This window comes from Jaculus jaculus, chromosome 5 (assembly GCF_020740685.1).
Source record: "Jaculus jaculus isolate mJacJac1 chromosome 5, mJacJac1.mat.Y.cur, whole genome shotgun sequence".
NCBI lineage: Eukaryota > Metazoa > Chordata > Mammalia > Rodentia > Dipodidae > Jaculus > Jaculus jaculus.
The window spans coordinates 84,999,315-85,013,900 of record NC_059106.1 but is presented as its reverse complement, the minus strand read 5'-3'; the positions used below and the strand labels follow the sequence as shown (position 1 = coordinate 85,013,900).

Sequence of the window (14,586 nt, the reverse complement as noted above, 5' to 3'; positions counted from 1 at the left end):
AAAATTGAGATTATTACCATGGTCCAGCTGCTCAGCTTTTGAGGAAGGGTCAGATGTTCATCAGTGATGTTTTCACCATTAATGAGGGGACAGATGCTCATCATTGGAGACAATCACCATTGAGGTAGGATCTGATGCTCAGCATGGAGATTATCCCCATTGAAAATGGCACAGCTGCACAGAAATAGCATTACCATTTAGGATGTGTCACATGCTCATCATTGAGATTATCACCATTAAGCATGGGCCAGATGCTCAACATTGAGATTATAGCCATTGAGGATGAGTCAGGTGCTTAGCATTGAGATTATGAAGAATGAGGATGGACCTGCTGCTCAACATTGGTATTATGACCATTGAGGACATACCTGCTGCTCAGCACTAGGATAATGATAATGTTATTGTCACCACTGAGTATGGGAGAGCTGCTCAGGACTGAATTGTCATTTTTAAGGGTGGGCCAGATGCTCAGCATTGAGATTATCAAGATTTAGGATGGGATATATGCTCTGCATTGAGATTGTAACTGTTTAGGATGGGATAGATGCTCAGAATAGAGATTATCACTACAGAGGATGAGTTAGATACGCAGCATTAAGATTATCACCACTGAGGGGCTGGAGAGATGGCTTAGCGGTTAAGTGCTTGCCTGTGAAGCCTAAGGACCCCGGTTCGAGGCTCGGTTCCCCAGGACCCACGTTAGCCAGATGCACAAGGGGGTGCATGCATCTGGAGTTCGTTTGCAGTGGCTGGAAGCCCTGGTGTGCCCATTCTGTCCTCCCCCCCCCCTCTCTCTTTCTCTGTTGCTCTCAAATAAATAAAAATAAGCAAAAAAAATTTTTTTTAAAAAAGATTATCACCACTGAGGATGGGTCAGATGCTCAGCAATGAGATAATCACCGGATGGCTCAGTTACTCAGAATTAAGATTAACACCATTGAGGATGTGTCAGAGACTGAAGATGGGACAGCTGCTCAGCATTGTGATTATCACCACTGAGGAGAAGAGATATGCTTAGCATTGGGTTATCACCATTGAGGACGGGACATATGCTCTGCATTGAGATAAGCACCATTTGGTTTGGCCAACTACTCAGAATTGAGTTTATCACCACTAAGGATGTGTTAGATGTTCACCCTTTAAATTGTCAACATTATGGGTGGGCTATAGGGTCAGCATAAAGATTATCACCTCTGAAGTTGGAACAGATGCACAGCATTGAGATTATAACCACTGAGGATGTGTCAGATGGTCAGCATTGAGAATATCACCATTGAGGGTGGGACAGATGCTAATCATTAAAATTATCACCATTGAGGATGGGGCAGATGCTCATTATTGAGACTGTCACCATAAGGATGGGCTAGCTTCTTAGGATTGGCATTATCACCACTGAGGATGAGTCAGATGCATTGATATAATGATTGAGGATGGGTCAGATACTCAGCATTGAGATTACTACCATTGAGGATGGGACAGCTTCTCAGCATTGTGATTATCATCACTGAGAATGGGAGAACTGCTCAGCACTGGCTTATCAACTTAGAGGATGGGAGATATTGTACTTTTTATTTTAGAGAAAGCAAGAGAGAGAGAGAGAATTGGTGCATCAGAGCCTCAGCCACTGCAATTGAACTCCAGATGCTTGTACCACTTAGTGGGCATGTGCAACCTTGTGCTTGCCTCACCATTGTGCATCTGGCTTATGTGGGATCTAAAGAGTCAAACATAAGCCCTTAGGCTTCACAGTCAAGCACCTTAACCACTAAATCACCTCTCCAGCCCATAAATCAAACCTTTGTATTTTCAAAAATTCCAAGTTATTTCCCATCCAAGCTAAGAATTCCTTTTTCCCTACCTACCGCCTATATTACTATTATTTTTTCAACCTTAGATATAATATTTGTGTCACTTATAAATATCATGTTACATGAAAAACATTAATACATAGATAATAACCAAATCATAGTGGCTAATAGATTTTACTTAATCTAGGAGTTTCTTTCCTAATGGCTCTGATAAGTACTACTCTATTCAAAAGCTGCCTCCTTGCCCATTCATAAGAGCCATGTGAGGTAATAGCCTACTGTGTAACCAAACTGCAACATAAAGTGTGGTAAATGGGGAACCAAAAAATAAAAGCCATACCTGTGATAAAACTTCAACAATGGACTAAAATGACTTTGGAAGAGTAAATGTTACCAATCCAGAGCCAATAATATTTTGGGCTATATTAGCTTTTATAATGGCCAATAATATTTTTCTGCATGTGACCTAACATGTCTCTGTGTCCAGCTAAGATATTTCTTGCTGTAAGAAAGTCACAGCCCTGCTCCTTTCAAGTTAAACATATCCTGTCTCTGACAAATTTATTCCCCTAATTATGACAATACTCACCTTCTCTTTTCGTCCTTGCATACTCACATGTCTCCCTGAATTCCTCAAAAGATAAATATATGCCTTTACCTCACAGTGAGTCACTAATTCTTCATGGCCACTGTATCAGGCCTTGAGCATCCAAACCTCCACTGGCTGGTGAGGGACACCCCTAAAAGGTTTGCATCCCCCTCCAGCAGAAGTAGTTCAAGTCTGGTTTCACCCCTGATCATTCCCTATGCAGCCCAGTTCTGTGATGCCCCACTAACTCCCCAACTTTCCCCAATCTTTTTTATCCTTCCAGAGCCTAGACTAAAGAGTTAATGACTTTCCTTGAAACTAAAGGGAACTGAAGTATTAATGACTGTCCCTGAAACTAGGAGGTCTTGGGAACAACAGAGGCATTCAGTCCCAGACAAGCCTGACAATTCCCATGAATGATAAGCTTCCCTTAACTCAGAAGGTCTGGAAGGAATAGAAACCATCTGGGACATCCTCCCTAGAAAATCTTGCTGAAAAACCTTATTCTGAGCAAGGACACAAATAGCTACAGTTCCGTATCTACTTCCCTAGGAGGGAATGTTTCAATTCAGAGAAAACTGCTACATAACACTGGTCAGAGTCTGCCCCTCATCAGTTGGTTGGTGCTTCTATAAACTTGAAGAGTGGTCATGTGACCTTTTAAGTTTCAGCTCTCCCAGACTTGACCTGCTGAGCCCTCTCCTCTCTCAAGGGGAGAATATTTCAATTCTGAGGAATTTGCCATAACGGATGGTACAAATAGAATAGATTTTCTTTCATTGTTTAGGTTTTCTTCAATTGTTTCCTATATTGTACAGATGCCTTTTAATTGCATGAACCATCATTTGTCAATTGTTAATATTTTTTTTCAGAGCAAATAGAATTCTATTCAAAAAGTCCTTACCTATACCTATATCATGAAGTGTTTGCCCTACTTTTTCCTTTTCCAGTTTCAGTGCTCCAGGTCTTACATTAAGGTCTTTGATCCATTTGGAATTTATATTTGTATTAGATGAGAGAGAGTGACCAAGATTCTTTCTTCTATATGTGAATGTCTAGTTTTTCCAGCACCATTTGTTGAAGAGGTTTCTTTTCTCCCTGAGTATTTTGTCGTCTTTCAAAAACTCAGGGAGCTGTAGCTGCATAGATTTGTATCTGGGTGTTCCATAACAGAATATTGCCTGGTTCCATTGTGTGTAGGTTTTGTGTAGGTAACCTATTCTATTACTAAAATTCTATTACTAAGATTCTATTACTAAAATGGCCTTTCCATGTACAGGGACCAGAGTTTCACAATGCTCCTCCTCATCCTCCAGCTCTTACGTTCTCTCCAACCCATCTTCCATGATGTGAGCCCTGGAGAGGATAGAAGTATAGGTCCTCAAAGGGCTGAGCACTCACCAGTCACTTCTTTTTAGTACTTATGGTTATTTGCATAACTACCTGACACTGCCAAGAAAAGAAAAAAAAAACTTTTATGATTGGGTCTGAGATGATCTGTGGATATAAAGATAAGTATCAAGGAGACTCAAAACTCATCAAAGTATAAAATCAGAGGTTGCCAAGAAGGCTCAACACAAAAGATACTTATAATGTGCCCTCCAAGGCTCAACATAGCAGAAGAGTGGGTAGATGCAGTTAATGGCCTTTTCATGATTTTGGGATGGTTTGTCAAAATAAGGGAAGTTATGTTTTTACTAAATATAAGAAACAAGTTTAGATTCACATGAGGAGGCAGAAACATAAAGTAAATTGGCCCAGGAACCCTTCTCCCCTGGCTCACTCTCTCTCTCTCTCTTCCCTCCATCTCCTTTAAAGGAAAGACACAAACAACACCCCACATTGTGACCTTTATTGTAGACATGAGACAATCATGTAGACAGAGACCATGCGGGAGAGCTTCAGATGAGTAGCTGGTGCGACTGTCAGAGAGGGACTGTGCTAGGCCGGTTGACAAGAGGCTCCCTAAGATTTACATGTCCAAACTCTGGTAGAACTATGAATGGTCCCTGAGTTATAGTAGTCGGCAAAAATAATCATAAGCATTATTAAAATGAAGAGGTGATGTAAAAACCGAAGCAGACATATTTAAAGATGCTTTCATGTTTTAATATTGAAGAGAGATTTTGAAGCATGAAAATGCAGCTCCAAATTTTGGAAACAATAAAGAAGAAGAGCACGGTGGCGGCATGGGGGGTAGCACGAAACTACACTTGCCCTGATTGTTTCTCAGTAAAACTCACATCAGATCTGTGACATGTAGAACCACAAGCGCAAATGGATCTGTGCCTTAGGGTCATTCTGATTGTTCGAATTAGTGCTAGCATAAATAGATCATAAAAGGATGGACAAGAAACAAGATAGAATATCTATAGAAGGAATGCAGGGTGGGGAAATCAGATTATAAAGGGGTAGGTAGAAGATTAGAAATACAGTCACTTAGGAGACAGGTAGGCAAAAAATATAAGGGAACTTGGAAGAAATTGAGAAAACAAAAGGTTAAACACAGCAGGAAACAGGAAGCACAGCAGGTGGCAGGTGAGAAGATACATGGTTGGGCAGAGAAAACAGCTTATGGGCCAAAGGGCTGGGAACAAAATCAGGTGAAAGGAAGACGAGGTGGCAGACATTAAGCCATTATGGAAGCTTCCTTAAATGCAGGTAAATCCCATTCATGGACTTTAACACAATGCGTGGCATGAGGACAGGGATCCTGGTGGGATCTGGCAGCAGCTCAAAACGAAGCAGAGTCAGGGCCACGCTCACCTTCAGTTCACTCATGGCAAACTGTTTCCCAATGCAGTTCCTGGGCCATAAAGGGAAGTGAAATAAGTGACCTCAGACTCCATTTTGAGCTGTGCAGGCATTGCCCTCTGAGCTGTGGCACACAGCTGGATATCGAGGGCACGCCTTACAGATGCACTCCCTTTCTGTGCAAATCACACACAAAGCTCTCCCCAGGGCCTTGGTTCTTACTATGCTAACCCTAACAAAGATTCTCTCTTCTAAGGCTAGCCCAGATTCCAATCCTGCTCTAAATAGCATGGATCTCTTACGTCTAAGAGTGTCTACTAAAATTACCATTTTAAGAATTAGTCTTTGGTTCATTTACTCCCTTCCCTCAACTAAGAGTTTCCGGTTTCCCTGTGTGGACACCACTTGCTAAGGCAACATGAGCAGGTACAAGCCACGTTCCCAGGGATCCGCAAGTAGGAAGCAAAGGGAATCAGATAGTACTGGAGAGGCTCCTGAAGAACATATCTGGTTAGGGTTTCTCCCGCTTGATGCCTCCCACCACCTTCCACTCAGTGGCTGGGTTCTAGCCACACTTCAACCTCAGCCCACAGCATTTGAGTTCTTCTAAGTCTACGCCATGTGTACTGCCTCCGGTTTCCTACCCTGGACTTGATTGCTTCCCTGTGCCCCTCCCTCCACAGTGACTGTTCCATGTCCTCCGTTGGTAGGACAGTGTCCAAATGTCTTTGCAGCATGCACATCCTCTGTGGGCTTCTTAATCTTCACCTCTCTTCTGCCTCTCCCCACTTCCTATCTCAGCTGATGTTGTTGAAGCCATGGAAAATGTGTTCCTTGCCCTCTGCCTGCACATCCTCAAGGATCTCAGGTCAATGGTCAGCTAGCCCTTCCCCTGTTGCCAGCTGCCTGCTGCTCTGGGCACCTAAGGCACCACTGGTGCTCCATTCAGGGCACACCATAGTGCAGGGTCTATGACAGGCCCAGGAATGTGCAACATTCTACAGACTGCTCAGTGAGGATGTGAAAGTCAAAGAATATAGGAATGTTATCTGTATCCCATCACAGGGTCTGACTCTGCAGAGCAGCTTTTGGTTCTTGTTGCAGATAGGGACAGAATTCTGTCCCTCTGAGTTCCTGTCTCCAGACAAGACTTGGCATAGAGGGAAATAGTCTTAATAAATACTTTCACATATTAATTAAATTACTTGATTTTAAAAATAAAATGCAAGCCGGGAGTGGTGGCACACGCTTTTAATCCCAGCGTTTGGGAGGCAGGAGTAGGAGATCTCTGAGAGTTTGAGGCCACCCTGACACTAATTTCAGGTCAGCCTGAGCTAGAGTGAGACCCTACTTGAAAAACTGCAAAAATAAATAAATAAATATATAAAATGCAATGGAATCCACTGTAAGTAAATATTTCTAGCAAGCATTTGAGCTACCCAATATTCTCCTATCCTACAATAGTCATATGGTGATTTTTAAAAGTTTCTGAACTATTCCACCTTGGTTAAACTTAATCCTAGATAAACAATAAAGCCTGTTCTGTGAGAGTTGACTCAGCATTGTAGAATTCACAAGTCACAGAAGTACAGACTCAGAAAAACATTTATCGTAATTTCTTACAAGATTGAAGATATCACGTGGGAATTTAGGAGACCACAAATACCAGGGGCTCTCTTTTCTTTCTCTCATAACACAGAGCTGAAATCTCACCTTGGTCCTCCTGAGAAGGGTAAGAAAGAGTGACTGTGTTGGGTACGCTCTGGTGCAAACCGGGAAGGATCAAACACCTGTAAAAAGAGGATCAGAGCCAGGAGACATGGGTTTAAATTTCTGCTTCCAACCCATAAGAGAATCAAATGCTCAGAGACGGGACAGGGGGAGGTATTGGCTTGAGAGATCTTTCCCTTCCCTTTGTCCAGGCCCCTTATACCTCTGGGTTTGGCCACACCTTCGGGTTGTGATGAAGACCATAGAAGGAGAGCTGGACTGTAACACCTGTGTAGCAGATGGCAGACAGTGTGCCAGTAGGGTAGGACTTTGGTCTCTACTCAGCAAATGGCATACACACACAGCATACAAATCACTTTGATCAGAATCATCCTTTTACAAGGAGGGACTGGGCTTGGTATAGCACTTAGCACAGGTTAACTGAAAAAAAATCAATGAACCTAATAATGAAAGGATGAAAATACTTGTCATATACAGTTAAATGAAAACTTGTATGCATCAAATGTCTCCCATGAGCCTCTGGAGAATAGAACGTACTCATTCACAAGAAGCCCCAAGAATGCACTGTTTTATATCTATTTTTCCAGAAGATATTCTGGAGTTCTTGATCACATAGCTTTGATGTAGCAGAGACAGAAGGTAGCCAAAGGTAGGTGAGACAATGGGTATTTTTCTTCCATGATGTGAAACTAAGCTCTGGTCATTAGCTGAGTTCTTCCATTAATCTGAGGCTTGCTCTAGCAATGGAACACATTTATTCATGATATGGGACTCCTTGAGCTCCTTCATTTTCCTTCACTGATAAAAACATTTCTCCCCATGCTCTGTATGATTGTCTGATTCTCTCTCTTTCTCAATATATTTAGTAACCAGTTCCTGAAAATTGAAACTTTGTATAGAGGCTGACATTTATTTACTGATATTTTAGTACACCACATTCTAACTTAAAGGACTACTGTTGATAACAAATGGAAACCAGGGGCTGGAGTAGATGGCTTAGCAGATAAGGTGTTTGCCTGCAAAGTCAAAGGACCCCAGTTTGATTTCCAAAGACCCACATAAGCCAGATGCACAAGGGGTCACACATATCTGAAGTTCATTTGCAGTGGCTGGAGGCCTTAGTGAGCCCATTCTCTTTCTCACTCTCTCCCCACCCCCTCAAATAAAGAAATAAACAAATATTAAAGAAATGGAAACTAGTGAGGTTCAGAATTGCTGAAGCAACATGAAATTCCCAACATTCCTTACCCTGCTGAGTGGTTAAGTGAGTTATTCTGGGAAGCTTGTACCTTTAGGTAGGGAGCGTCCATCAGGGAACGTGACAGGTGTGTTGAGCATTCTACTCACAGCTGGTACTGGGGGGTAGAGCCTCAGGGCCTCCTTAATGCACATGGTAGTATATGGCATCTGGTCCAGGAGGTCCCTGAAATGAAGCCCGTCCTGAAAGTCATACAAAGCCTGAGAAGCCTAGGGGCCACCCTCATCAGAAAGCAGGACTCTCCTACCTCATAAGTTGTCACTCACCAGCTGATGGGGGTTCCATCTCCAAGGAGGCCCTGGACTTCCTCCCTGCATCTCTGCTGGTGCTCAGGGTGAGTGGCCAGAGCATGGAGGGTCCAGGAGACCCCACTGGCTGTGGTGTCATGACCCTCAAACATGAAGGTGTCCACCTCAGCACGCAGGTCCTTGTCAGATAAGCTGCTCCCATTCTCCATCTGAGGGGAGGCCACAGGTGAGAGAATTTTGTTTTTCATTCTTTGTTTCTGGGAAGAATCTGAGACCTTTCTCACAAATACTCACTTTAGCAAACAGGAGGATGTCCAAGAAATCCAATCGTCTTTTCCTTTTAATCTTCTCCAGCTCTCCCTCATCCTGCAGCTGAGCCCTTCTGCATTTGATTACTTGGTCTGTCCAAGGACAATGATTATCAAGCAGAGCCAAGAGTTATGGCATACCCCAGGAAGCTTATGTATCCCCTTCCTCAACCTCTGGTTCTTGGGGAGGTCAGGAGGCATATGGAAGAGGGTTGGGTCAGGTGTGGGAGCCTTGAACATCTGATAGAGGTCAGGCTACCCTTAGGAGCATAATAGGAAAAGGTATGTTTGAATGTTGCTGGGATGGGTCTCTTATACATCACCAATGTAATGCCCCAGGACCCTCTGCATGTCATCTAGGACCCTAACATTGTAGCTCTCTTGAACTAGGGAAATAATCAGCATGAATGCATCCCATATCCTTCAGAGGCATCACAGAACCTCAGAGGTTATGGCCAGCCTATTTGGGCTGAACCTAGTAAAGGAGAGAAGATAGGGGGTATGAACAGAACCTGTGTGCTCGTGGGCAATCTGACAAGCACGGTTGGTCCAGTGGCCATCATAAGTCAGACTGTAGATAATGTCATTCTGGTGAAAGGCATTCCTCAGACGAGAAAAAAGGAGGTTGTTCATATCCATGATAGCCTGGATATAGGGTTGAACTTTCCTGGAGGGGTAAGTACAATGGAGATGTGGAGATCTGACCCAAAAGTTAGTGGTAATTCCCTCAGTTTGGACACACTTGTAACACTTGGATGTCTTACATGCTGTCTTACAACCCCTCTTCTTTAGAAAATGTCGTGGCCACTCAGGCTTCCACCATGTTAGGGAACAGTCACATGTCTGCGGCAGTGCTATGCTTGGTTGCCCCCTCTGCCTCAAAGTGAGGCCACATCCAGTTCAGGGCTGTCACTCACCCACCCAGCTGGACATTTCCCCTATAGCTGAAGGCACACTTCATGATGGTGTCCAAGGTCATCAAGGAGATGGGTTGAAAGATCTCCAGTGTAGAGTTCTGGCTAATCATCTGTTCCCATTTGTCCTGTTATAGAAGGGTACACTGAACCTAAGTCCCCCAGAATGCCAGTGCCAACTCAATTAAGCTCATGCCCTGCATCTCCAAATATCTTTTTCTGGAATCTTCAGCCATATGTTGTGATGGTTGAATTTTATTGTCAACTTGTCTGGATTATGAAATGCCTAAGAAATTATTGAGGTGTACCTTTGGGTGTGTCTGCATAGATCCTTTCAGAGAGAATTAACTGAGGGAGTAAAGACTTGCTCTGTATCAAGACAGCACTACTTCACTGGGGATGTCCTGGACTAAATAAAACAGAAAAGAGGAGAGACTGAGTGCTGGAATCCCATCTCTCCACTTCCTGGATGGTGCCACACCCATATCTTCTCCTGTTGTCATGTCATCCCTGCCATGATGGGCTGCATTCTTCTGAGATGTGAGCCCAGATATACCTTTCCTCCAATAAGTTGCTTCTTGTTAGGGATTTGGGCACAGTAACAAGAAAAGTAAGTCACCCTTTAGAAAATTAATAGCATAAACAAACATATGTAATATGATGCCTATTTCTCATAAAAAGCATGAACATATCTCCACTTAATGTCAAATAGGCAGATTACAGTTTGAATTTGGGGAATCAATTATATCCTTTAGTTAATGAAAAAGACTCCGGGACACCTTTAATTTTCTGAGATGAATGAGAGTTGGAAAACTAATGGAATCCCAAATATGAGATGTAATTTTGTATAAGGGAAAAAGAAGCCCATGGGTGTACATGTGCATTCCTAATGGGGACCAAATTGTACCTTATTTCTGCTTTCTTTATTAAAGTTTAATGAGTACTGTGAGGTCAGAAATCAGAGTCTGATGGAGTTATGGTGGTATGGCAGGTTGGGCTATGTGAATATGGATCCAACACGCACTTCAGTCTATGAGTCATTCAAGTTCATTCAGAAAGCCTGAGGCCTAGGGCAAAACTTGACTGACATCCTGGAGAGTAATTCAGCCTCTAACCCAGCTTCCATCTCTCAAGATAGCTAAGAACATGCAGTCTTGTTGTCTGGCTGGGTTGTCTACTTCTTCAGCAGTCTTTAAACTGTAGCCACCAGGGTTAGATAGCTTCTGTTTTCAAAGGTTGGAATCTCAGTGTGTATGGCAAGAAGACATTTGGATAAGAGAGAGGAGAAGACTCACCAGCATCACACAGACAGAGTCTGCCATGATTCTCACATAAGGCTTCAGGATGTCATAGTGAAAGGCTGGGGTCAACATCCGCCGGTGCTGGAACCACGTCTGGCCATTCAACAGTAGTAAACCGTACCCTGGCCAGAGATAGTTGTGTGTACAAGTTTCAGAATATAAAGTTCCTAGTTGGATTGGTATATCTGATGTGATTATAATAGCCATAATATAAGGCAAATGTCTGACTAAGAATGTTTGTAGATAATTAGGAGATATAGAAGCACAAGGAAGAAATAAAGGTCTTGTTTGTTGTAGAATTATGGAGATGACCTAATGGATAAAGTGCTTGCTATGCATGCATGAGGACCTGAGTTCAGATCACCAGTACCCACATAAGAGGCCATGATGGTGATGTACATATGTAATCCCAATGCTGGAGTAGCAGAGATAGGGAATTCCTGAGGCTCACTGTCTCACTGTCTAGTCTAGATGAATCACTGAACTTTAAGTTCAGTGAGAAAACCTGACTCAAAGGATAAGGAGAATGTGATTGAAGAGGACACCTGAGATTGACCTATGACTTTCACACAACATATACCACACATGTGAACAAACTTGTGCACGTCCACGTACAAAATAAGGAGAATTTAGACTAAATATATGCATTGATCTTGACGGCAATGGCCCATCCCCCATTGTTCTCAGTGAGGTCAAACAATACTATTTTGGAAACATAAGTTAAGAGTGCCATTTAGATGGATATACATACCAATCCAGGGAGCTAGTAATCTGTAAGTATCATGACTTTTGGGGTCTGAAAAGAAAGTAAGACATTAATTGGGAACAACTAAAAGTAAGGTGAGACAGCTGCTGTTCAGACCAGGAACAACCCTGAGAACTCAGTAACTGTCAGTTGGTAGATTTTTCTGTGTCCCTTCCCACTACCTCCCATCCCCTTCCAAGTCCATCTGTACAGTTTGGTTGAGAAGGTATGCTTCATGTACCAGAAGTGAAAGAGCTCCAGAACTGAGAAGGCGAGTTGGTGAGAAATATAGACCATGACCTCAGTGCCAAAGAATAAGACAGTCTTACAATTTTAGTACAGTGACTGGTGGGTTAGTCCTCCATGAACCTAGTCAGTAATAACTAGAAAACTCAAACCCAAATCATAGTGGATACGAAATTTACTTTTCAAATATAAGCTATTATACCTAAGTGATCATTATAATTTAATTCAAGAGAAAAAACAACTAAGTAATAGAGACCACACAGATGTCCTAATATTGAAATACAAAGTGCTTACTGCAAAGTTTCAATCCAATACTAATTAAGAATTGCTGATGATATGCTAGGATGTGACTAGGGAGAATGATACGTGGTGCTTGGTGTCAGTGGTTGAATCATAACTTCTTGAAATTTCAGACTACAACATGAACCCAAGGGAACTGCCTCATACTTACCTGATCTCCCCAGAATCAACTTCATGTAGTCAGGATCATACGTGACAAAGTGAGCTCTACTGCCCCAGAACCATCGTGGGCAGGCCCTTGGGAATTTCTTTACCCGTGTCAGAAGATCTTGCAGCTCCTGGTCCCGATGAATCTAATAGGAGTGAAAAAGTTAATTATTCAATATCACTTTTTGTGCTGGGTATTGTGTCTTATGCTTGTAATCCCAGCACTTGGGAGGTCAAGTTAGGTGGATTGCCATGGGTTCAAGGCTAGCCTGGGCTACAGTGAGTTCCAGACCAGCCTGTGATACAGTGTGAGATTCTGTCTCAAGAAAGTAAACAAATAAAAATCATCTGTGATTTAGTTTTTGGATTGGAACAAAGGGCAGGACACCCTCAGGGAAGTCTTCTGAAGGTTGCAATTGCGTTCATGAAGAGGGAATCTTTTGATGACCTATGCTGTCATCAAGACCTATGTGATCTCTCCAGGCTTGACCTGAGCTGATGCTATGGATCTGCTGGACAGAGCTGTGTAACCCAGAGCCTGGCATGAATTCCACATCCGTCATCTCCTTTTAACTTTTTTTGTTTATTATTATTATTATTGTTGTTGTTATTGTTATTATTATTTTACTTATTTATTTGACAGCGACAGGCAGAGAGAGATAGGAGAATGGGCACACTAGGGCCTCTAGTTACTGCAAATGAACTCCACATTCATGTGCCACCTTGTGCATCTGGCTTACGTGGGTCCTGGGGAATCAAGCCTCGAACTGGGATCCTTTGACTTCAAAGGCAAGCGCTTAACTGCTGAGCCATCTCTCCAGCCCCGTCATCTCCTTTTAAATATGGCCAGTGCATACTTTGCCAAGTGTCTTTACACGCAACCTCTTACCTAGTTCTGTGCCTCACACGGTGTGACAGCACCTGCACTGTCCCTCCCCAGCCACTAGGCTGCTCCTTCTGCATTCTGAGCGACTCCTCACATCTATGTCAGACCCTGTGCTGGGCACTGAGCTACATGGTGTGCTTAGCTCCACAGAGTGCACAGCACAGGGTGTGCCGGAGTAGAGCCCAGAAATAAACAGATCCTGTTTAATGGGGGGCGCTCTACCCCCAGGCCTCTCAGCTGCAGGTCATTTCACTTATGCCCATGACACTCAGAATCTCAGCTCGTAAATCACCCACTAAGGAAGTTTTCTCAAACTTGGGAAACTCGGCCAGTCGGCCCCTCTATGTGGCATCACCAGCAGGGCAAGTCCTTTCAGCGCATCCTGACACCTCCTGAGATTCCTGCCCAGTGTTGTCCCCACACTCACTCATCTCCACGGGGCAGGTGTTCTGCCACACTGATGCCTGCATTCCTAGACTCGCTCTGTGCCAGGCAGAGAGGGTGAGAGAGCAACTGGGCAGGGAACCACCTAGAAGCCTAGATTTTTGAACAGCTGAGGTTACTGGAGGAGCTCAGATTGAAGAGGAGGACAATGAAGACAACCAACCAGAGCCTTCCAAGTGCAAGGCTTCCAGAAAAGACAACAGACAGTAGACCTGCACAAGGAAGGACTGCATAGCAGAACTGAGCAACAGCAAGACATGCTGTTTTGAGCAAGGGAGTTCCCTGCCACTGGGACAAGCCCATCCTATGAGGTAAGATGGATCTCCATGGAGGCCTGTGGTTTGCAATAAAGTAGGCATTGTTTGCTGAACTTGATGACCAGTCCCTGAGCACCCAATCTTCCATGCCCTCTAGTCCCCTTCCTCTCCTTCCTACCTTATGCCCATAAAACCAGTGGGAGGGCGGTGATGGGAACTCCTGGAGAGCCTTGAGCAGCCACTGTCTGTGCAGGTAGAGCTGTGCTGCCTTGAACACCAGCAGAAGCAGGCTGAGGAAAAAGGCCACTTGCAGGAACCCAGGCAAGTTGCCTGGGTAAACAGTGGGAATCAGAGCAGAAATGTTCATGGTGCAGTGGTTTCTGGATCACTGACTGGCCCTCGCTTTCTCTGAACTCCCTAACCTCCCTAAGTCCAAAGAGAATTTCCCCACCTCTCTGTGGGAGGGAAAAGGGTGACACCAGAGCTGCACTTAACAGTCCAAAGATTAACTGACCAATCCACTTTGGGAAACAATATAAACAAAGTCTTATCAGGTGACAGTGTTTATAACCACTTTACTTATGCCATATTGCTCAAAAATATATGCTAATCAAACACTATGTAATAATCAGTGTCCTAGATGATGGGAA

The 14,586-nt window shown here is 43.5% G+C and overlaps 1 protein-coding gene across 1 annotated transcript; it reads right to left on the bottom strand.

Moving 5' to 3' along the window:
- Positions 1–4,234: 4,234 nt before the first annotated feature.
- LOC101611175 (cytochrome P450 4A12-like) lies at positions 4,235–14,348 on the bottom strand. Its single transcript, XM_004672170.2, has 12 exons — positions 14,115–14,348; positions 12,354–12,495; positions 11,663–11,707; positions 10,906–11,033; positions 9,614–9,738; positions 9,209–9,363; positions 8,683–8,789; positions 8,407–8,597; positions 8,172–8,305; positions 7,085–7,149; positions 6,865–6,941; positions 4,235–5,203 (listed from the first exon to the last, which is right to left on the bottom strand). The coding sequence occupies exons 1-12, from the start codon at positions 14,301–14,303 to the stop codon at positions 5,035–5,037; spliced, it is 1,527 nt and encodes a 508-aa protein (XP_004672227.1). The 5' UTR covers positions 14,304–14,348; the 3' UTR covers positions 4,235–5,034.
- Between the last annotated feature and the right edge of the window lie 238 nt (positions 14,349–14,586).